This window comes from Notolepis coatsorum (genome assembly GCF_963971535.1).
Source record: "Notolepis coatsorum genome assembly, chromosome: 15".
NCBI classification, from domain to species: domain Eukaryota; kingdom Metazoa; phylum Chordata; class Actinopteri; order Aulopiformes; family Paralepididae; genus Notolepis; species Notolepis coatsorum.
In genome coordinates, this window is record NC_140179.1 from 21537111 (window position 1) to 21560945 (window position 23835).

The 23835-nt window shown below is 45.8% G+C and overlaps 1 protein-coding gene across 1 annotated transcript in view; it reads left to right on the plus strand.

The window, feature by feature from the left end:
- The window catches only part of LOC311241966 (serine/threonine-protein kinase 38-like), a 72908-nt gene that overhangs the window by 27633 nt on the left and 21440 nt on the right, over window positions 1-23835 (plus strand). Inside the window, 4 exon segments of the mRNA XM_084330923.1 lie at window positions 16824-16963; window positions 17327-17378; window positions 18283-18405; window positions 23194-23277. Coding sequence (XP_084187049.1) covers window positions 16836-16963; window positions 17327-17378; window positions 18283-18405; window positions 23194-23277 — 387 coding nt within the window. The 5' untranslated portion in view covers window positions 16824-16835.

A 23835-nucleotide genomic window follows, 5' to 3' on the forward strand; every position in this document is an offset into this window, starting at 1 on the left:
CATTTCGTAGTGACTAGTGAGCTAACGTGGGCTAACATGAGCTACCTAGCCAACAGAGGTATTATGCACTGGACACTTGCTGGAGCAGTTGTTGATGTCGGGATAACGTTACACAATGCCTCATGTATTAAACTAAAAGTGAATAGTTGACTGGGTCATTTTGTAACAGTAGCTAACATTAGCTCACGGAGGTCCCTCTGACTAGACTAACGTCACGGTGACTGTCCGAGGCAATTGCCTCTGTTTACATGCAGCATACAGAAACAGGTGCGGGAGGGGTAGGAGCAGCAGTGCACGGTGCGCTGCATGTCTGTGCTGAGACAGCGAGTGAGAACTGCGCTAAGAATTGGATCATGATTTTCGGTTTTCACATGACTATTATTGCCCGCCACACGGCGGGCAGACCTCTCAGTGGGAGGCGCCAAACGTAAAAACTGCTCTGGCTTTAATTTCGCCCCCTGTCAGGAGCTATCTGTAGCTACTGCTAGCCGGCTAGATAACGTTAAGACAATGCCTCAGTGAACTATTTAGTTTAATGGGACATTTCGTTTTGAACAGTGAGCTAACGTGAGCTAACGTGAGCTAACGTGAGCTAACGTGAGCTATCATGCACTACTAGACTATTGCTGGAGCATTTGTTGATATCAGGAGCTATCAGTAGCTAGCCGGCTAGATACCGTTAGACAATGCCTCATGTATTAAACAAAAAGTGAATAGTTGACTGGGTAATTTTGTTTAAACAGTAACGATAGCTAGGTAGCTAACGTTAGCTCACGGTCCCATGCACTGACTAGACTAGAGCAGACTATTGCCAGAGGCAATAGGAGCCGCCTCTGTGTTTACACGGGTGCGGGAGGGGCAGGGGAGGAGGAGGAGGAGCGGCAGTTTGCAGCTCTGTGTGTCTGAGACAGAACTCAGTGAGTGAGATCTCCACTAAGAATTGGATCATGTTTTTCGATCGGTTTTCACGATCGGCGAAAATAAAGCATTATCGGAATTCACCGATCTCATATTTATACTGAATATCGGCCGATACCGATCGCTGGCCGATCGATCGGGGCATCCCTAGTTTTTAGGGATTTTTTAAATGATGAGAGGGTGTGCATGACGGATATGGTTGGGCAGGGCGTTCCAGAGGGTGGGGGCAGCTGCAGCGAAGGCCCTGTCGCCCCCCAGGTCCGGAGTTTAGTCCTGATGGGTTGGAGGAGGTTAGCGTCTGCGGACCTGAGGCAGCGGGTAGGCGTGTGGTGGGGAAGGAGGTCAGAGAGGTAGGAGGGGGCCAGGTTGTTGAGGGCTTTGAAGGTGATGAGTAACATAATGCACACCGTGTCCTAACGCCACAGTAAGTCTAAAGAATGCATGGAACATTCCACTCAAGAAAATGGTATCTGCCTCTGGAGCTGAATACACCCAGAGTGCCAACCTCCTGTTTTCAACCTGACAATAATTGTCTCAAAACGGATCGGGTCACAGCTGCGAGTGAGTGATTTGGTCTCAGAAGTCAGGAAGTCTCTTGTTGTTTGGAGATTGCTAGGAGTGGGGAGCGGGAAAAGGGCTCCAGACCAAACATGCCTCCTATCTTTATCCTGCAGGGTTCTCTAATCTCTCAATGAACTCATCAAGCATGTTCACACTTTCCTCCATGGTGGTGGATGTAGGGTTGCAAAGGGGCTTGGGGGGTTTCTGGACACTTTCCATGGGAAGTTAAGCTTGGGAATTCTGAAAACCTTGCCCAATTTCAATACAAATCGGAACTTATTTTGTGGGGAAATACACATAATAAGGCTGTTGGTCTTATTGGCAGAGCTCTCCTCCATCACATGTACAGGTCGTTTCCAATTGAATGGGGATTCGGTAGAATTACAACCCTCTGCCTACACAGATCACTCCTCTCTCACCTGTGCAGATCACTCCTCTCTCACCTGCAGATAACTCTTCTCTCACCTGCAGATCACTCTTCTCTCACCTGTGCAGATCACTCCTCTCTCACCTGCAGATCACTCTTCTCTCACCTGCAGATCACTCTTCTCTCACCTGTGCAGATCACTCCTCTCTCACCTGCAGATCACTCTTCTCTCACCTGCAGATCACTCTCACCTGTGCAGATCACTCCTCTCTCACCTGTGCAGAACACTCCTCTCTCACCTGGAGATCACTCCTCTCTCACCTGCAGATCACTTTTCTCTCACCTGTGCAGCTCACTCCTCTCTCACCTGTGCAGCTCACTCCTCTCTCACTTGTGCAGCTCACTCCTCTCTCACTTGTGCAGCTCACTCCTCTCTCATCTGTGCAGATCACTCCTCTCTCACCTGTGCAGCTCACTCCTCTCTCACCTGTGCAGCTCACTCTTCTCTCACCTGTGCAGCTCACTCCTCTCTCACCTGTGCAGCTCACTCTTCTCTCACCTGTGCAGCTCACTCCTCTCTCACCTGTGCAGCTCACTCTTCTCTCACCTGTGCAGCTCACTCCTCTCTCAACTGTGCAGCTCACTCTTCTCTCACCTGTTCAGCTCACTCTTCTCTCACCTGTGCAGCTCACTCCTCTCTCACCTGTGCAGCTCACTCCTCTCACCTGTGCAGCTCACTCCTCTCTCACCTGTGCAGCTCACTCCTCTCTCACCTGTGCAGCTCACTCCTCTCTCACCTGTGCAGATCACTCCTCTCTCACCTGCAGATCACTCTTCTCTCACCTGTGCAGATCACTCCTCTCTCACCTGTGCAGCTCACTCCTCTCTCACCTGTGCAGATCACTCCTCTCTCACCTGCAGATCACTCCTCTCTCACCTGCAGATCACTCCTCTCACCTGTGCAGATCACTCCTCTCACCTGTGCAGAGCATTCCTCTCTCACCTGTGCAGAACACTCCTCTCTCACCTGTGCAGAACACTCCTCTCACCTGTGCAGAACACTCCTCTCACCTGTGCAGATCACTCCTCTCTCACCTGTGCAGATCACTCCTCTCTCACCTGTGCAGATCACTCCTCTCTCACCTGCAGATCACTCCTCTCTCACCTGCAGATCACTCCTCTCACCTGTGCAGATCACTCCTCTCTCACCTGTGCAGATCACTCCTCTCTTACCTGCAGATCACTCCTCTCTCACCTGCAGATCACTCCTCTCACCTGTGCAGATCACTCCTCTCTCACATGTGCAGATCACTCCTCTCTTACCTGCAGATCACTCCTCTCTCACATGTGCAGATCACTCCTCTCTCACCTGTGCAGCTCACTCTTCTCTCACCTGTGCAGATCACTCTTCTCTCACCTGTGCAGCTCACTCCTCTCTCACCTGTGCAGATCACTCCTCTCACCTGTGCAGAAGGTGTTGTTTTGGAGTTGGATCACAGGGAATGTATTTTCTGTAAAGATTCAACTCTTTTAATTCACAACAATGCTGTTTTATTTTGCACATAATCTCACACATTATTGCAAAACCTGGAACCATTTGCACACATTGACATAGGTTGACAGTTATTGATTAATGTCATCGGAGGCCACTGGATCCTTGTGTTAATTACAGCTCAATGAAATGATGTGGGTGGGCGACTTTGGCTCAGGAGGTAGAGCGGTCGTCTGGTAATCAGAAGGTTCCCGGTTTGATTCCTGCTCAGCCCAGGGCAGCGTGTCGAAGTGTCCTTGAGCAAGACACTTAACGCCTAACTGCTCCCGATGAGAAGGTCGGCACCTTGCATGGTCGCCTCCGCCGTCGGTGTTTGAATGTGAGTGAATGGGTGAATGTGAGGAACAAATGTTAAAGCGCTTTGGATAAAAGCTGTTATATAAATGCACCATTTACCATTTAGTAAAAAAAAGAAAAGTAGGTATTGAAGATATAATGCTTGTTTGCAAAGTTTGCTGGAGCCACTTCATCCAGAACGGCACACCCCGGTCAGAGAGCGGACGCAGACACAGAGAACAGTCCTTTTGTATTTATTAAGGATTCTGTTGGTGAGCGATATCTCAAGAATGCTTCCATCCAGGTCGTAGGGCTGGATGGAGCAATCAAAGATTGAGTGAGTGGTGTTCTGCAACAGATAAGCAGAACACACAATAATTAACAGAGGTACATACTTATTAATCATAACCTGAACACACACAGTAAAAGATGCTATCTAGCATATTAGCATTGGCCGCATGGACCAAACATAATGCACACAACTGAAAAGATGCTATCTAGCATATTAGCATTGGCCGCATGGACCAAACATAATGCACACAACTGAAAAGATGCTATCTAGCATATTAGCATCGGCCGCATGGACCAAACATAATGCACACAACTGAAAAGATGCTATCTAGCATATTAGCATCGGCCGCATGGACCAAACATAAGTAAATGGCAGAATGCAATGGCATCCAGAACACACAACTGAAGAGATGCTATAGCATTATTGGCATTAGCATAGCTCAATTAGCAGCATGAATTAACACAACGTAGCAAACCAAATCATAGTCACACATGCATGTCACAGCATCTCAACACATAAGGCAGGCTACATATGACATGTATCTATCATTACCATAGGCACTATATTTGTAGGCTATTGGTGACTTACTTAGTTCATGAACGCACTCTCACTGGGAAAGCAGACAGCAATGGAACACATGGGCGGCAAGATGGCCGCTGTATTTAAACCCATTAGGACCCCTGGGCTGTCCAGAGAGATGCCAGACTATAAATAATAGGACCCCTGGGCCATCAAAGAAGTGCCTGACTGGAAATAACAATACACAGGATAACAAATAATGGGGAATTTACAACAGCCGCCCCAAGAATAGCATAGCTATTATGTAAACAGTCAAATTCCCTAAGTGGCTACCGAGGTCTCTGATTGTCGCCATCATTTGCCACAGTCGGGTCGGGAGCGTAGGACACTTGTGGCAGGGAGGCATCCCGCCGCCCCATCAGCAACCTGTTTGGTGTCACATAATGGTGGCTTAATGGTGGCCTCTATAAAAAAACCCGCCTCACCATCCACGCCGACCTCCACAAACAGCACGTCTCCTCCTACCGTGATGCACTCCAAGCTGCCAAATCTGCCCACTACTCCACCATCATCAACAGCAGCAACCGCAACCCCCGGACCCTCTTCTCCACTGTCAAGAAACTCTTACAACCCCCGGACAATAACTCACTCTCCTCCCCTGACCTCTGCAACTCGTTTCTCCTCTTCTTTAATAATAAAGTATCTTTAATCAACAGCTCACTGACTGCCCGCATCGCCAATTCCCCCACCCTCGCCCCCCCCACCAACATTTTTCCCCCACCTGACTCCATCCCTCCCACCCCTTTTACTGCCTTCGCCCCAGTTGACTCCTCCTTCATCATGGACCTCATGACTACCTCCAAGACCACTACCTGCTCCCTTGACCCCCTACCCACTACTCTCACCAAAGCCTGCCTCCCTGCTCTCATCCCCCACCTCACCGCCCTTTTCAACCAGTCACTATCCCTAGGCCACGTCCCCTCCCCCTACAAACTCGCCGCTGTCACCCCTGTCCTCAAAAAACCCACTCTCGACCCATCCACCCTCTCCAACTACCGCCCCATATCCAATCTTCCTTTTTTCTCAAAAACACTGGAACGTATTGCTGCCTCCCAACTCCACTCCCATCTCCAGTCCAACACCCTATATGAACCCCTTCAGTCTGGCTTCCGTCCCGCTCACAGCACCGAAACTGCACTGGTAAAGGTCATCAACGACCTCCTCATCTCCGCTGACTCCGGTGCCCTCAACATCCTGATCCTACTCGATCTCAGTGCAGCCTTTGACACAGTGTGTCACTCCATCCTCCTCCAAAGGCTGCACCAACTGGGTGTTGAGGGCACAGCACTTGACTGGTTCTCCTCCTACCTCACTGACAGACACCAATTCATCTCCCTCTCCGGCCACACCTCCCCCCCCTCCCCAGTCACACAGGGGGTCCCCCAAGGCTCAGTCCTTGGCCCCCTGCTCTTCATCTGCTACATTCTCCCCCTTGGTCACATCATCCGCAAATACCACCTCAACTTCCACTGTTACGCTGACGACACCCAAATATACATCAGTACACAATCCCCCCCACAGCCCACTCCTCAGTCACATTGAATCATGCATCACCGAACTCCAAACTTGGATGACCCACAACTTCCTCAAACTGAACAGTGACAAGACTGAACTCCTCATCATTGGCACCAAAACCACCCTCACCAGATCCGGACCCATCACACTCACCATCAACGACTCCACCATCACCCCCTCCCCCCTAGTCCGCAACCTTGGTGTCCTCCTTGACCCCACCCTCTCATTTGACCCCCACGTCCGCTCCATCGTCAAAACATCCTACTTTCACCTCCGCAACATCGCAAAAATCCGTCACTGCCTCTCCCCCCCCCGCTGCTGAATCCCTCATTCACGCCTTCATCTCCTCCCGCCTGGACTACTGCAACTCCCTCCTCACTGGTATCACCTCCCGCTCCCTCCATAAACTGCAAATGGTCCAAAATTCAGCCGCCCGCCTCCTCACTAACACCCGGTCCCGCGAACACATCACTCCTGTCCTCCACTCCCTCCACTGGCTCCCGATCAAACACCGCATTAACTTTAAAACACTACTCCTCACCTTCAAAGCCCTCCACAGCCTGGCCCCCCCCTACCTGACTGATCTCCTTCTCCCCTACCGCCCAACCCGTTCCCTCCGGTCCTCCTCCACTGCCTCCCTCACTGTCCCGACATCCAAGCTCAAAAACTTCGGAGATCGGGCCTTCTCTCGCACTGCACCCCGACTCTGGAACTCCCTCCCCCAGTCCATCAGAGACTCCCCTACACTCTCCACCTTCAAAGCTCGCCTCAAAACCCACCTGTTCTCCCTTGCCTTCAACCCCCCCCACCCCTAAACCCCCCCCTCCCCTCCAACCTGATCGATATGTCTCTAGTCTTTTTTTTGTGCCATCAGGCTGTCTCCCCCGTTCCCCCCATGGTCTCATGTTCCTTTGTTTTTGTTTCTTTGTTGTTTTGTTTTGTTTCTTTGCTTTCGCCTCTTTGTTTGTACCCCTGCTCCCGACTACTGTCAGCGACTTCGGGTTATTGAGAAGCGCTATATAAATTAAATGAATTATTATTAATTATTTAAGGGGCCGCAACCGGGCAGGAGGTAAGTCTGCCACCATTGGAGCCACCGGCTCCCACCTCCACTTCCTACATCCTGTGCAGGTACTCTGATGATGCTTGATGGCCCGTCTTCCCCACAGGACCCAGTACTGGTGCCTGATCTCTGCGAAGACCCTATCGGGCCCTGGGTGGAGTAGGCGGGCATCTACATCCTTGATGAGTTTCGTCACTGCATGGCCAGGATCGAGAACTATGTGGTGGATGTCAGTAGAACAGGAGGTGTCCAGGTGACAAGAGCGTCCACCAATTTGGAGAAGACCCATTGTATGATCCATCTCTGGTGAGAGCGTACTGAGCTTACTACTGGGCAGTACTGGGTTTCCAGCTCTGAGACACTTAAATCCCTCTGGGAAGCAGTCCGCCTGGCTGGTCTTCAGCAGGAAGACTTCGGTGTCATGCAGGTTAGGTTGAGGTAAGGAGGAGTCGGCCGCCGCCCAGTGATGGGTGAACCATGACTCGTCAGACTCATTTACCGCTTCTTCACCCAGCTTGGCAACACATCCTCCATCGAGCTTTTTGATCTCTGCTCCAGTGATTTGAGCCTTAGCTGGATCTCCTACCAGTCTTTGCTCTGTGTTACGGGGCATTGGCATGACTGCTTTGGCAGTGGCTTTCAGTGGTGGCGCGCCCTTTGCGCGGAGCAGAGGCGTGGCGTATCGGAGTGTGTCACCAACCTTCACCCTCTCAGTGCGTGCTTCCAGGATGCCCACAGTCTCGTGGTCCAGACGGGACCTTACTGCTAGCTTTTCACTTCTAAATGGAAGCACATCAAGCTGCCAGAGACGTTCAACGTGTTGATAGAGGTCGTCCGGTGCAGACTTGAGAGAGGTAAAGTAGCATGAAGTAGCCTGTGACGCAAGACCATCTGGGCCTTGGAGTGCCCAGCCGAGCGCTGTGTGGACTGCTGCGGGTCCACCTTTGGGGCCGAATCTGATGGGTTCTTGGGATGTGATCAGATGGGTGCAGTCTGCACCAATTAGCAGTAGTGGATGCACTTGACTGAAGTCCTGCAATGGGAGCCCCCTCAGGTGGCGATAGCGTTCCTGAAGCGCAGTCACAGGGTAAGACTGCTCTGACAGGGCTAATCGACGTGCTGTGAAGGCGCCCTTCACCAGGTGCTGTTCAGAAGGATGAGTCAGGGAGGCCACATGGAAATCTACAGACTTGCCAGTGAGGCGAGCCACGTCCTGGCGAATCGTCCGCAGTGCGAGGGACTCCGCTTCGCCTTTAAGGTCCAGGTGTCGAGCTGCAGCTGGCAGTATTATCGTGCGTTCAGCTCCATCGTCTAGGATCGCATAAGTGTGCAGTGACTTGCTCCCGTTAGTAATGACGATTGGTACAACCTTAAGGTACACCTTTCCTCCTTGTTTGGAGTTGGAGAGCGAGGCACCATCCTTTGGTGTGATGAGGTAGGCACGGGGACCCGGCTTGGCGATGGCGTGGAGAACTCTGAGGTGGACCTCCTGGCACTCACTGCATGGTTTCCTCAAGGTGCAGGCATCTTGCTCATGGTTGGTACGACCGCAATTACGACAACGTTTGCCATTTGCTATCCACTTCTCAACCTTTCCCGGCGAGCATTGGACAATGTCTGGACACTGCGATAGGTAGTGCTCGGCACTCCTACAGAAGAGACACATCCTCTTGAACTTCTGCTTCTTGGCTTCTGATCGAGATGTCTCAACAGGCTGACGGCTGTCTTGTTTAGGCTTGGCGGAGCCATAATAAACCGAGAAAGGCTGGTTGTGAGGTCTGGGTGGGGGAACTTGCTTGTCTCTGTTAGAGAACTGTGTCCCTTCCATCCGATAACGCTGTGCCATTCTCTCTGACAGTCTTTGAGCTTCAGCCTTTACCCTGAGCCAGTCGGCGAGGTCTCGAAGATTGTAAGGGTTTAGGCTAGTCGTGTTGAGGCGACCTTGAGCCAGTAGGTGCTCCACAAAGCCGTCCCTCACTTGCTTAGGGAGCTTACTAAGGAGCCGGTCCACATGGCCGGTCGACATGACTTCCATCCCGTTAGGTCCTTCCAGCGATGTCAGCATTCCCACTAGCAAGTCGATGCTAAGGGCGAAGCTCTGGAAGGCTTTGGTATCTACTGCTTTGAGATCAGGAGCGTTCAGTATTGCGGCAATCTCGCTTTGTGCAAGCTGATGTGGCTGTCCATATTGCCGCTGCAAGGCCTGCATGGCGGCGGTGTAGGGTTGCGCATAATGCCTGCAGGACTGGGCTATCAGCTTAGCCTCATCTAGAACCAGCTGCTCCATAAGTACACGGTACTTGTAGTGCTCAGAAAGTTCAGTGTGGGCATCGAGTAGGTGGTCCAGCGCCATCTTAAGGTCTGTGAACTCTCTCTCGCTGTCATGGACCAGGTTAGGCAGTTTAGGTACAGGGACTGGCTGCCTGGGAGGCTGGAGAGCATATGGATCCTGTAGTGCTGTGTACTGGGCCTGACGGACATACTGGACCGGTGGAACTGCTACATGATAGGGTGCTGGACCGGGTGTTGGATGCACGAGCTGATAGGCTGGCTGAGTCGATGCAGCAGGCTGAGGCTGATACACTGGTTGTGGATGGTGGCTCAGTTGGTGCAGCAATGGTTGATACATATGCTGAGCAGGGATGGCTTGTGGAGGCTGACATGCTGGTTGTTGATGGCTCTGCTGGTACGGCAGTGCTTGATGCAATTGCTGAGCAGTGTTGATTGGTGGAGGCAGATATGATGATCGTTGATGGTGGCTCAGCTGGTGCGGCAGCGCTTGATACGCTTGCTGAGCAGGGAATACTGGTGGAGGCTGATATGCCCTCGCTGCTGCAACAGCGGTTGTGAATGGTGAAGGCGGCGCTGTCCAGGAGGGTAGTTGATAGGTAGACTGCTGAGGTGCACCTGCTGTATGTTGGCCCACTGACTGGAGAGCAGCTGCAGTGGGTAACCATCGTGCAGGGTAGAGTGCTGTTGCAGTCTGAGGTTGATAATTAGGCTGTGCAGGCGTAGCTGTAGTATATTGATGCACTTGATATGCAGATCTCATTGGCGTAAGCTCATACCGGGTCTGTGCGGCCGCTGGTGTGCTGCCATGCCTGCTCCTCACCATTGATGACACAGGCTGGTTTGACCGGTAGGTAGGCTGGTAACTTGGTACCGTTGGCATTTGCTGGCCCACGTGACCCACTGCTTGCATCACCTGGAAGTCAGACTGTGGCATGACCAGACTCATCGCGGTGGGGGCTGGGGGCCTCGGAGCAGCCCCGAACAGCGGTGCGGAGGTTACTGTCGGCGGTAGAGACTGAGTCGACATGTAGGCTTGCTGCCTCTGGCCCGGTGTACAGGTTGTGGCTTGAGACTGTAACGTTGCAGTTGTTGGGCACAGCAGCGGTATTAGTGGCAGCGAGCTCGACCATGGTGAGCGGTTGGGTGGGACGCTCAGACTATGATGTGACAATGGTGGTGGAAGGCGTAGGGGCATGGTAGAGCAAGGTCCTCTTGCGTCAGAGGTGCCACCTGTTAGGCTCCGACTGTGGTGGCTCTGCTCTGATGGGGATGGCGATGTGAGCCCCACACACACTTCCCGCTGGTCAGGCCGGGTGTTAGCATACGGTGATAGGTCCCAGTGTCGCGTCTGATCGACTGCTCCCGGCAATGAGAGGCAGGGAGGGGGCCCGAGCGCAGTGTGGAGCTGGTCACCTGTAGCTGCAAACTCGGTCTGCAGGCTGAGTGACCGCAGCTGCTGTGCGGTGGCACCTTCGTTGTCATCTGGTAGAGACGGTGCAGTATTAGGCATGCGGGACTGTGGTAAGCTAACCAGATAGCCTTGCAGGTGTGCTGGAAGCTGTCGCAGCCTTTCTCCTCGTCTTCCATTTCCGTCTGCTGCTGTTCTCTGTGTGTCCATGGCGCCGTCGTGGGTGAAGTTCTCCGGCTCGAAGGACCAATATTGAAGATATAATGCTTGTTTGCAAAGTTTGCTGGAGCCACTTCATCCAGAACGGCACACCCCAGTCAGAGAGCGGACGCAGACACAGAGAACAGTCCTTTCGTATTTATTAAGGATTCTGTTGTTGAGCGATATCTCAAGAATGCTTCCATCCAGGTCGTAGGGCTGGATGGAGCAATCAAAGATTGAGTGAGTGGTGTTCTGCAACAGATAAGCAGAACACACAATAATTAACAGAGGTACATACTTATTAATCATAACCTGAACACACACAGTAAAAGATGCTATCTAGCATATTAGCATTGGCCGCATGGACCAAACATAATGCACACAACTGAAAAGATGCTATCTAGCATATTAGCATTGGCCGCATGGACCAAACATAATGCACACAACTGAAAAGATGCTATCTAGCATATTAGCATCGGCCGCATGGACCAAACATAATGCACACAACTGAAAAGATGCTATCTAGCATATTAGCATCGGCCGCATGGACCAAACATAAGTAAATGGCAGAATGCAATGGCATCCAGAACACACAACTGAAGAGATGCTATAGCATTATTGGCATTAGCATAGCTCAATTAGCAGCATGAATTAACACAACGTAGCAAACCAAATCATAGTCACACATGCATGTCACAGCATCTCAACACATAAGGCAGGCTACATATGACATGTATCTATCATTACCATAGGCACTATATTTGTAGGCTATTGGTGACTTACTTAGTTCATGAACGCACTCTCACTGGGAAAGCAGACAGCAATGGAACACATGGGCGGCAAGATGGCCGCTGTATTTAAACCCATTAGGACCCCTGGGCTGTCCAGAGAGATGCCAGACTATAAATAATAGGACCCCTGGGCCATCAAAGAAGTGCCTGACTGGAAATAACAATACACAGGATAACAAATAATGGGAAATTTACAACAGTAGGGATGTCCATAATTTCACTGAGCCAATGACATAACTGGAGGACATATTCAAACTCATGAACTCTTAATAACTGTCAAACAAAATTAATGTAAAATGACTTAGAAAATGTAAAACTATTCCGTTTTGGTATATGTGTGAGATTATGCACTAAATAAATCAGCCTTGTGTTTTGGTGAGGTTTCCCTTAACACTTTGAGTGCCGCCGTGGGTTAATTCACATTTAGTCCCTTGAATGCCACCATCGGCGTCAATGTTAACGTTAATATCGCCTAATCTATGTTTTAAATTATGGCTATGTGTCTAATCTGCCCGTCGCTTATCAAAGAATCATTTTCCAGTCAGTGTTGTCAAGGCAGATTGGTTTTTTATCGCTTCATTTCCGTTTGAGAGCATTTTGAAAAGCACCCGTTTTCAGGTGAAAAACAACCTATTCTATGATAATCGCCTTTTACTGGAATATTCCAGAACGTTGATATTTGTCGGCCTATTTATGAATCGTTTTCAAATAAACGCTAGATGATCAATAGTATACGTGCACGCACGCACGTTCGAGCCGCACGCTGATAATAGCTGCTTTCATTTCCTCATGGATTTGACAGTGAAACAGTTAGAGCACATATCACAAAAAAGCTTATATCTCTGTGAAAACGAGTCTGATTATCCTAACACTGATAACATAGATTCCTTACCTGACATCAGATGGTATCCAAATGGTATATTCCAATTCCTGATCACCATTAGAAAAAATCGATAAGTATATTGATCCAACGTGTGTACAGTATAACCCATGCTCGCCGCGGCTCAGAGGCTCCAGAATGAACTCTGGTAACTCCGACTGCATCAGTGGACTGGAAAATGTGGACTGGAATATTTTTTTTCCCCATCCATTTTCATTGAGTCCATTCCAAAAGGGTGATTTACCATCTGGGAGACGATAGGGGGCGCTTTTTTCACATCTGATCGCCGGCGGCCCCTGGATTTCCAACGGTAGGCTCGGGTGATGCAATATGATTTCAGATTGCTAAAAAAGAAAGAAAAAAAAATTCAGAGAAAAGCCGTGACGTGGCTTTCAACGTCACTATCGTAAACCCGAGTTTAGCCGTGAGTGGCGCTCAAAGTGTTAACACTTTGGTTGCCACTGGTTAACATGGTAAAACATGGTTGAATGCCAGCACCCACTTCAATAATAGTGTTGTGAACGCATAATCTATGTCTTAAATTATGGCTATGTGTCTAATCTGCCCGTCGCTTATCAATGACTTGTTTGCAGTCAACATTGTCGAAACGGATTGTTTTTTAATTGGTTAATTTCCGTTTTATAGCATTTTGAAAAGCCTTCTTTTTCTTGAAAGTTTCAGGAAAATATAAAGATTCTGTGATAAACGGCATTTACTGGAATATTCTGGAATACACAAAAAACGTTGTCATTTTTCGGCCTATTTTATGAATAGTTTTCAAATAAACGCTAGATTATCGATAGTATATGTGTACTTATGCACGCTAGAGAAGCGATCTGAAAAATCTATTCTCTCACACACATATGGCACACGCTGATATATAGGTGAAAACTAGGGGTGGAACGATACGCATTCGAACCGTGTACCGTATGGTACGACCCCCACGGTTCGGGGCGTCTGTGTATCGTACGGTTCAGATGATGCGCAAATAAAAAAATGGGAGTCTGAGAGGCTGGGTGTTTAAAGACAATGATAGGCGTTTATTCAACATCCAAGAAGGCTAACATACAACTGTGTTTTACTAACTCCAACCGGGACTATTGCCGCTTTTCCACTGCATGTTGATGTTATGAACTCCTCCTAACGTTACTGAAGCTGATAACGTTGCCTGAGCTGAAGGTCCGTGACACTAAAATGTCTGTGGGGACCTGCCAACCCATAGATAGTTCCAACTCACCGAATTACGTAATCAACCACAGTTGCACTCAATATTTAAATAATGTTAGTCTAAATAAATGTAGACAGATAATGTACGTATTTTAAAAATAGAAGGGCGGTCAGGTGGCGTAGCGGAGATTGCGTTCGTCACCAACGCTGGAGACGCTGGGTTCGCGTGTTCGAATCCAGCTCCCGGCGTTGTCACCAGCTTGGCTGGCCGTTCACACTAATACAATTGGCAGTATTAGGGGGTGGGGAAAGCTGGCGGGTGGGTCCTGGGCGTTGTGGACATCGACCCCCACAGTTCGGTCGGGGCGCCTGCTCAGCGAGGGTAGGATCTGGAGAGAGGTAGTGCGGCCTCCCACACGTTACACTCTCCCAGTGAGAATGCGCGGCCAGGCTGGCTGCACATGCGTCGGAGCGGAGGAAAGCATGTGACAGTCTCCGGCCTCTCGGACCAACAGTAGGGGAAAGTGCGCAACAACCAGGAAGGGGGTTGGGAATTGGCATAACGACTAACAGTGGGATGGGAGAAAAAATCGGAAAAAAGGAGGGGGAAAAAGATAATAAAAAAATGAATAGAATGAACAGAGCAGTGTTGTTTTGAAACAGTACAGTGTGTGTGTGTTAGTTTGATGTATGCTGCAATTTATATTGATGGCCTTCTAATTTGTTTATTTATTTATTTAAAATAACAGTGACACTTTTCCCTTTGATAAGAAATCCAGCCATATTCTTTTCATTGTATTTCAAATACTGCACTTTAATTTCAAGCAGAAAACGAATCTTTTCATTAACACATTCCCTGCCACGGTTATATCCATCAATCTAGCCTCACTGCCACCACTCTAAGCCTATGGAGATGTTCACCGTCTTTGCAGGGCTATAACGTTTTTAATTGTATTGCTAAATTGACATTACTATGGCCCATTCAACATCGATTATCTATCGTTCAGGATGTAGGAACGTTATACTTTTTCATTCATAGATTCTTCCAAAAATACCTTCTAGAATATAAGTATGTTTTTTATCATTTTCTGCAGTAATTCATAGAATGTGAGTTATAGGCATAAACGCATATATAGATTATCAACTGCCATTTATTCCCGATACACGCTATATTAAAAAATTCAACTGTATATGATCCTATACGTTATGCATCATCATGCACGGATGAAAGGGGGGGGGAGTCAGTAAATGCTTTATGTAGTATGGGTGATATATTGATCAGATCGGTTTGCAGTGAAAAGAATAAACAATTGGGCTGAAAATAGCGCCATCGTCCTCTTACCGTGCGTCAATGAGACTGGCGGTGAAAGATCCCAGGTATAGGACGTCGATCGCCTAGGTCCATTTCCGGTTTGTATGTCGCAATAAACGCCGAAATCATATCGATTATTAAGTTTATAAAGCGATCGATATGTACTATAGTATCTATCGGGAGCCTTGCAACAATGTCTGGCGGCCGGATGAATTTAATCGACGGACACCTCCCACTTCCTGTTGTTTGAGTGTAACTTGCCCGACCATCCACCAGGCGGCGGTATTGAGCCGTCGTTTTTTTTAGCCGTAGGGTCCAGCTGCAGCGCCGGAGGTGTATATATAAATTATGAATGCCATGGCGAAAAAATGAAATATTGATCTCAATATTGCTGTACAGCGTGGTCTGGCGGTATAAGCATGGCGGGCAATAACGTTTTAAAGCGTTTCCGGCGGTGGATGTGTTAAGAACTGACAATCAGGGAATTTAAACATTGTTGACATTGTTTTTTTGTGTTTATATTAAAGAAAGGAAAGTCTAGTGCTGGCTGAGCATATTGTTTGTTTGCACTAAGTTAATACTTTGACAAATGTAGCCTATATTTTTCTGTCAGTTCGGTCTTTGTGTGCCAAACATTATTTAAGGCTGTAAACACTGTAACACTGTAAACTTTTCTTTTTCATTTGAATAAATGAGAAGCATGTTTAGATTTTTGAGTGTTAAATTTTTTTTAATAAAAAACAACGTATATCGAACTGAACCGAAAACCGTGGATATGCCAGTGGATATGCAATAGGGATGCACTGGTAAAGTAACTTGTTATTGGGCCAAGAATCTTGAGTCCCGCCCTCTTCTCTTGAGTCCCGCCCTCTTCTCTTGATCCTCCAATCGTAACCCAAGGGAAGCAACATGATTGTTGTGGGTTATTTTGTGCAGTTCTGACTTCTGTCCCATAGAAAGACTAATGGTGAGGAATATACTACGTCACAACAAGTGTGTTTGTTCTAATGGTTCTACGTCTGTACTGTTCAGTGACTGTAATGGATCACATGATTAATGATCTGTATTGATCCAGTGGTTTCAGTGCATCCCTAGATAATTTTTTAATGTTTACATTTTCTTATGCTATATTCTTATAAAAATATATCATATATATGTATAGAAATATAATATTTTTTATAATATATGTATATGTATATAAATAATATCTTTATTATAGTATATACATACACGACCAGGCTCCGGACCTGGGGCGACAGGGCCTTTGCTGCTGCTGCCCCCTCCCTCTGGAATGCCCTCCCCAGCCATATCCGTGATGCAAACACCCTGACATCTTTTAAATCAGCCCTCAAAACTCACCTTTTCAATCTTGCTTTTGACCTCTAATTCTGTCGGTGTTATTTTATTTTTGTCATGTATTATTTTTGTTCTGTTTTTTGTTTTGCCATAGTTTGTCTCTCCTGCCCATGTAAAGCGTCTTTGAGCACCTGGAAAAGCGCTATATAAAATAGATGTATTATTATTATTATTATAAAGAAAAATATGTATATAATATCTCATATTTTTTATATATATTCAAATAAAATCCCTTTCAATCTTTAAAATGTTTTATTTAAAAAATTATTTATTGTATGTTCTTCTCCCAACAGGAGAGCGTGGCCATGACGGGCGAGACTGCAGCCGCACTCCCCATGAGCAACCACACCAGGGAGAGGGTGACGGTGGCCAAGCTGACGCTGGAGAACTTCTACAGCACCCTGCTGACCCAGCATGAGGAGCGGGAGACGAGGTGAGTGAGACAGTTAGTCATGTGATGAGCTCTATGTTGTCAGTCCATCCACAAACCTATCTGTCTCCGACCTGGACCAGAGGGACAGTTGGTCATTGATGATGTGTATCTTTAGTCTACTCATAAACCGGCGACTGTCTCCATCTTGGAAACACACCTAGTCTGGTACTCGGGTTATTGTATTAACATCAAAAGCTCAGTGAAAGCAGTGTGGAGGAGGTGTTTCAATGTAATGACGTTTCTGCTGATGGTGACGCAGGCGGTTGACTGGCATGTTAACAGGCGTAGTAAGCATTCAGAGATCTCCCCCTTAGAACCTTCTTGGAACAAATAAACAATGTAATATATGTGTTCTGTTACCAGGCAGAAGAAGCTGGAGAAAGTCATGGATGAAGAGGGTTTGCCAGATGAAGAGGTAAACAGAAAAGGTTATTGTTAATTTGCACTGAGATGAATCTAATTGTTGTCTCACAGCATCAGGGCTGTCCACTACTTCCTGCTTACATTGGCTGATACATAAGAATATTCACCTCTTTCAATTTATTCAATATTGTACCATTATTATTAGATTAGAGTCAAATGTATTGTCATCATACAGCACAAGTACAGGACAACAAAAAGAAGTTTGGCATCCAACCAGAGTGCAAATCTAAAAGTACAATTGCAATATACAATGTACAGGTGATTAAACTGGATATAAAATATATAAATGAGTACTACTGACTACTGAGTAATAGTGCTAATCAGATGTATGTACAGAGTAGTAGTATTATTAGTATTATGTAGTATTAATATGTACTGTGATACAGGTATAAAGACACTATGGTAGTAAGTCATATTGGCCAGCAGTGTAACTAGTAAGAGAAGGTAAGGGATATATGTACAGATATAGATATAGTATCTACAGATATGTAAAAAGGATTATATGCAGGTATGTACAGACAGATGTGGATATATATATATATACGGTATATATAGCATTATTGTATATGCTATCATACAGAGTTATATGGGTTATATGCAAGTATATAGAAGGATTACATGCAGGTATATTCTGACAGATATGTGTATATATATATATATATATATATATATATATATATATATATATATATATATATATATATATGCAGAAAATATAAATATATAAATGTGTATATATACGGTATATACAGCATTATTGTACATGCTATCATGCAGTTATATGGGTTATATCCAGGTGTATAAGTAGGTATCTAAAAGGATTCATAACGGAACCTCTTGAATGACCTTTTTGACCCGTGATGCTTTTTGACTCCATGTCCCATGATGCTTTGCAGAAGGTGATGCGTCGCTCCCAGCATGCCCGCAAAGAGACAGAGTTCCTGCGGCTAAAGAGGACGCGGCTCGGCCTGGACGACTTCGAGTCCCTCAAGGTCATCGGTCGAGGCGCCTTCGGAGAAGTGCGTCCAATGCTTTTGTTCTTTAGTTGTTGAGGACTGAGGGAGGAACTTAAGTTTTTATTTTCATTTTTTTTCAACAACATACATAGACAATACATTTCAGCATACAAAACTATAAAGACTTATCAACAAGAAATAAAAATAAAACAGATAGACAAAAATGAGAAAAGAAAAAGTGTGGCATGGGTCCTTCGGTCCATTCTATATTTGCATCCTTTATTTACATTTTCAATAATTTCCTTGTATCCTTTTCAATCCCCTGTGATGTCGTTCCTTCCCCTCCTATATTCTTCCCACTTTTCCCATTTCGATTCAAACTTCTCCTCTTGCAGCCTCAGCAGATGCGTGATTTTCTCCATTTCCTGTATCCCCTCTACTATCTCTATCCATTGTTCCTTCGTCGGCGCTTCTACCCTGTACCCAGCCATGCAGTGGTGCACACATGCGGTTACACGTCGTTGTAGTAGGTCACTGAGGCAGAAGTGCGCGCACACAAAAATGCGTTCACAATTGTCACTGGACTCGTCGCGCGGCAAGTACCCGGCCGCCGGCCGGCACTTATCACCTAGACTTTGCATAATAATAGGATACCGATAGCATAACAACGAGAAGAGCCAAACCAAAATACAAGCCCTGTAAGGGGGGTTGCTTGATCTGTGGTCCCGACTGGAAGGATGAGACATTAAGTTGTGCTTCAGTCTGAAGGAAACTGTCCTTCTGTAAACTAACTCTAAGTTACATTGTTAATTTAGTTCGTAATTACCTTTCTAGTTCATTCAATTAAAGAAATTGTAACTACAATTACATTTAAAACATTGTTATGCTTATGCATAATAATCATCTGTTCTGTGCGCAACCGAGGGAACATGTATGCGCGTGCGCGGGAGCGTGCGTGCACGTGGCGTTTGGGCAGTTCCCATATTACGACTGCACCACTGCCTGTACCACAGTTTAGGTAAAGCTTTTTTGGCTGCCACTATTAGTATCTTAATCAAGTATTTGTCTTCCCCTTGAATTCCTTCCTGTGATAGGTTCCCCAGATACAACACTTGGCCTTCCTGGGGTATTTCGTATCCTATTATTTCATTTATTATCTCCTATCTCTTCCCAGTAGTTTCTTATTTTCTGACATCTCCAGAATATGTGTGTGTGGTTCGCTATTTCTTGTCCACACTCCCTCCAACATGGTTTCTTTGCTGGTGTGTAATTGCCCTGTATTTCTGGCGTTATAAAGAATCGAATTATGTTTTTCCACCCAAACTCCCTCCATATCCTTGATCCTGTGGTTGATTGTTGTGTCTTACAACATGTGTTATCCCATTCCTCCTCTGTTATCTCTATTTCTAACTCTTTCTCCCACTTTTCTTTTATATACAATGTTGTATTTCCCTTACTGTCCATTATTGCCTGATATAGTGCACTGCTGATATCACCCTCCCCTTCCTTCCTTCGTATGATTTTACCATTATCTTAATTACCCCATTCTGTTCTTTGTCTCTGTCTTGCTTTATTTCCTTGTTATAGTAATCGCTAATCTGTAAATATCTAAAGTGGTCCCTATTCTCTAGTCCGAATATTTCTTAAAACTTTTGTAGAGTCTGCATCTCCCCTCCTTCTATCATTGCTATTGCTGTTATCCCCCCCGTTCCCATCTTTTGAACCCATGGTCTTCTATCCCTGGTTTGAATTTGTTGTTGTGTGTTATCCATCTCAGTATCTTGGATTATTTTTCTAGCTTGTATTTCTTTACTATTGTGTTCCATATGTTTATAGTGAATTTGGTAATTGGGTCTAGTAGTTGTTCCTGTCTTCTGAACAGCTCCCTATCTCCTATCAGTGCCTGCACTTTGAATGCTTCTCTTTTGGTTTCTATATCTTTCCATTTGGCCTCATAGTTCACATTGCACCAGCATGCTACTGTTCTAAGCTGTGCTGCATAGTAATAGCTTTCTAAACTGGGTACTGCCATTCCTCCTTTTTCCTTTGGTAGTTGTAGAGTCACATATCTGATCCATAGCCTCCCCCCCCCCCCCAAATGAATCTTGATATCTGTCTGTCCCATTCCCTGAATTGTTTTTGTGGTATTAATATAGGTAGAGACTGAAATAGGTATAATAACCTTGGTAATATGTTCATCTTAATGATTTCGATCCTTAAGCTGAAATCTAGGGGCATTACTGTCCATCTTTCTAGGTCTCTCTTGATTTTCTGATTGATCTGTGTATAGTTTGCATCGTATAACCAGGGCTGTACGTTAACTTTTTTTGCACATAGCACTTAGCACAAAAAAATTATTTGAGCTCTTCCAGACATTTAAATTAAAAGCTATTTATTGTTTTTAATACAAATAGACCTCCTGTTCACTATAAAGTGCCACGTTTTGATATATTGAGCTTTAAACTTTAAGTAACTTTTTTTGGAACACGCAACCTAAAACCCCTTCCTCTCCCAAACCGTTCCTGCAATTGTTTTATGTTGTATGATGATCATGAATACATTTATTATGTATTGTATTTTTTATGTTTAAATATCAACATTATCTGTCCACCCTCAGTACATTTAGTATCAATATAATATACTCGTCTGACTTCATCTGATCTTTTCAAACGCGCACACACACAGAAGGGAGAATGCCCCCCCCCCCTCCTTCCCAGTCCCCTCTGCTGTTCTCTATCGCTCTGAACAGGGTTTTAGCTTGTTGTTAGCTTACGCTAACGTAACGTTAATTCCGGTCTTAAACACAACGTGGTCATAAAGGAATGGCGAGGATTGCAAAGAATGTTATATGCATTTGACCCGTTGCGGAATAAAACAGCAGGGATTTGTTTTGGGTGGCGAAGTAGGCACACTATCCTTGCTCTGTTTCAATGTGCGTGTTCCAGACGCTACTGCTGCTACTGAGACGAGTACTGCTGTGTTGTGAGCTGAGCGGATATGAGTCACGACACACATGATTTTCAAAATAAGAGTATCGAAATGAACTGAGCGTTGCTAGCTGCCAGAGCCATAGATATTATGGCTGGAGCTGCGCTTGGGCAGAAATGAGACCCGCCACAGGATTTTCAAAATAAGAGTATCGATATGAACCGAATGCCTATTGCACCAGTGCTACTGAAGTAAATCCATTCATCGCACAGACGGATGTTGCTGTAGCACGTGCAATATATATCTCGCACTGTACAGCCCTGGTATAACCCCTCCACCCCTCTTGTAATGTTCACCCCTAGGTACTTGATCCTGTCCATGTCCCATTTAATTTTGTATTTTTCTTTGATCTCTATCGTTGGCGTGTAGTTCAGTGCTAAAGTCTGTGTCTTCGTCACGTTGAGTCTATATCCTGAGTAGTATCCATATTCTGTCAGTAAATCCATCAGTGTCGGAAAGCTTGTGTCTGGTTGTCTCATATACACTATCACATCGTCTGCGAACAGTCCCAATTTATGTTCTGTTCCCCTTATCTCCACCCCTTTGATGTCTTTGGTCTGTCTAAATAGTTGAGCCAGTGGTTCGATGAATACATCGAAGAGCGTCGGCGAAAGACAACAACCCTGTCTGGTAGCTCTCTCTAGTTTAATCTGGTCCGTCAAACTACCATTTACCTTAATCCTAGCCGTCGGTTCTTGATATAATGGCCTAATTGTTTTCATAGCGTTTTTGTCTAATCCAAATTTCGCCAATACTTTATATAGAAATATCCAGCTTACACTGTCGAAAGCTTTTTCTGCATCTAGGCTAACTAATACTGCACTTCCTCCTTCCTTTTGTATCTCCTCTACCACCTGCACTGTCTTCCTTATTCAAATTAATAATTGGCGTAAAAAAAAATAATACATACATTCGATTGTAAATTGAATATTAGATTGTGAAAAAAAAAGCCCCCGGCTGTCTTCCTCTCAACGCCAAAAAAAGGTAAGCGTGCGTGTTCCATTAGTGGTTAAAGTAACGTTGTATTCGTTTGTAGTTGTAGTCGTACAGTGTTTCCCCCCCCCCCAAACCCCTCCCTACCCAATGTACAGTTTCTACGTCAAATGTATATACTCCCTTTTCTGGACTCTTTTTGTATCACAAACAGTACTGTATTTGCAAATCTGGTATGTCATAAATGTATAGATGTAGCAGTACTGTCTATCTGTATGTCATGTATGTCATATATGTCTTGATGAATTGAAAATGGGGGACCCTGATGTAAACAAAACGAAAGTCTTTCTCTGGTCTGCATCCCCTTAACAATTGTGTGTATTGAGCTGTACTGTATTGTACCCATTCTGCAATCTGTTAATAAAGTTTTCAATCAATCAATCAATCAGAGAGACAGACAGACAGACAGAGGAAGACGGAGAGAGACAGAGAGAGAGACACACAGAGATACAGAGAGACAGAGAGAGAGACAGAGAGAGAGATACAGAGAGAGAGAGAGAGACAGACAGAGAGAGAGACAGACAGAGACAGACAGAGAGACACACAGAGATACAGAGAGAGACAGAAAGACAGAGAGAGAGACACAGGGAGAGAGACAGACAGTTGAAGTTGAAGTTTATTTTTTACCCAGGGACAGTGCACATTAATCAACATATTCAGTTTCCACATCAATGTAAATGTGCCAGAGTTAGCTAATGAGCTAGTTTCCATCTGTAGTCCCTGTCTAACATGCATGTCTTTATGGTGTGGGAGGAAACCGGAGTACCCAGAGGAAACCCACGCGAACACAGGGAGAACACGCAAAGTCATCATGCTCCTCATCACAGTCATCATGCTCCTCCTCTTCATCCTGCTCCTCCTCTTCCTCAGGTGCGCCTGGTGCAGAAGAAGGACACGGGTCACATCTACGCCATGAAGATCTTGAGGAAAGCAGACATGCTGGAGAAGGAGCAGGTGCGTCTGACGAGAGGATCAGATTAGATCAGATTAGAATATATTATATTAGATCAGATTACATCAGATTAGAATATATTATATTAGATCAGATTAGATCAGATTAGATTAGATCAGATCAGATAAGAATATATTATATTAGATCAGATTAGATCAGATCAGATTATATCAGACATGCTGGAGAAGGAGCAGGTACGTCTGACGAGAGGATCAGATTATATCAGATTATATTAGATCAGATTATATTAGATCAGATTAGATCAGATTATATTATATTAGATCAGATTAGATTAAAATGTATTGTCATCATGCAGCACAAGTACAGTACAATGAAAATAAGTCGTCTAGTGATCCGGAGGTTCCCGGTTAGATTCCCGCTCCTCCCGGGCAGCATGTCAAGACACTTAACCTCTTAAACCAGAGCGGTCCGGTACCGGTACGAGATTGACATCACGCCATAAAACCATCTCTACAGAATGTATGAATTAATGTTGCGTTTATTTATCTATTTTTTGTAGCCAAGAGTAAAGACCCTAACCCTGTCAAAACAGCAGTCAA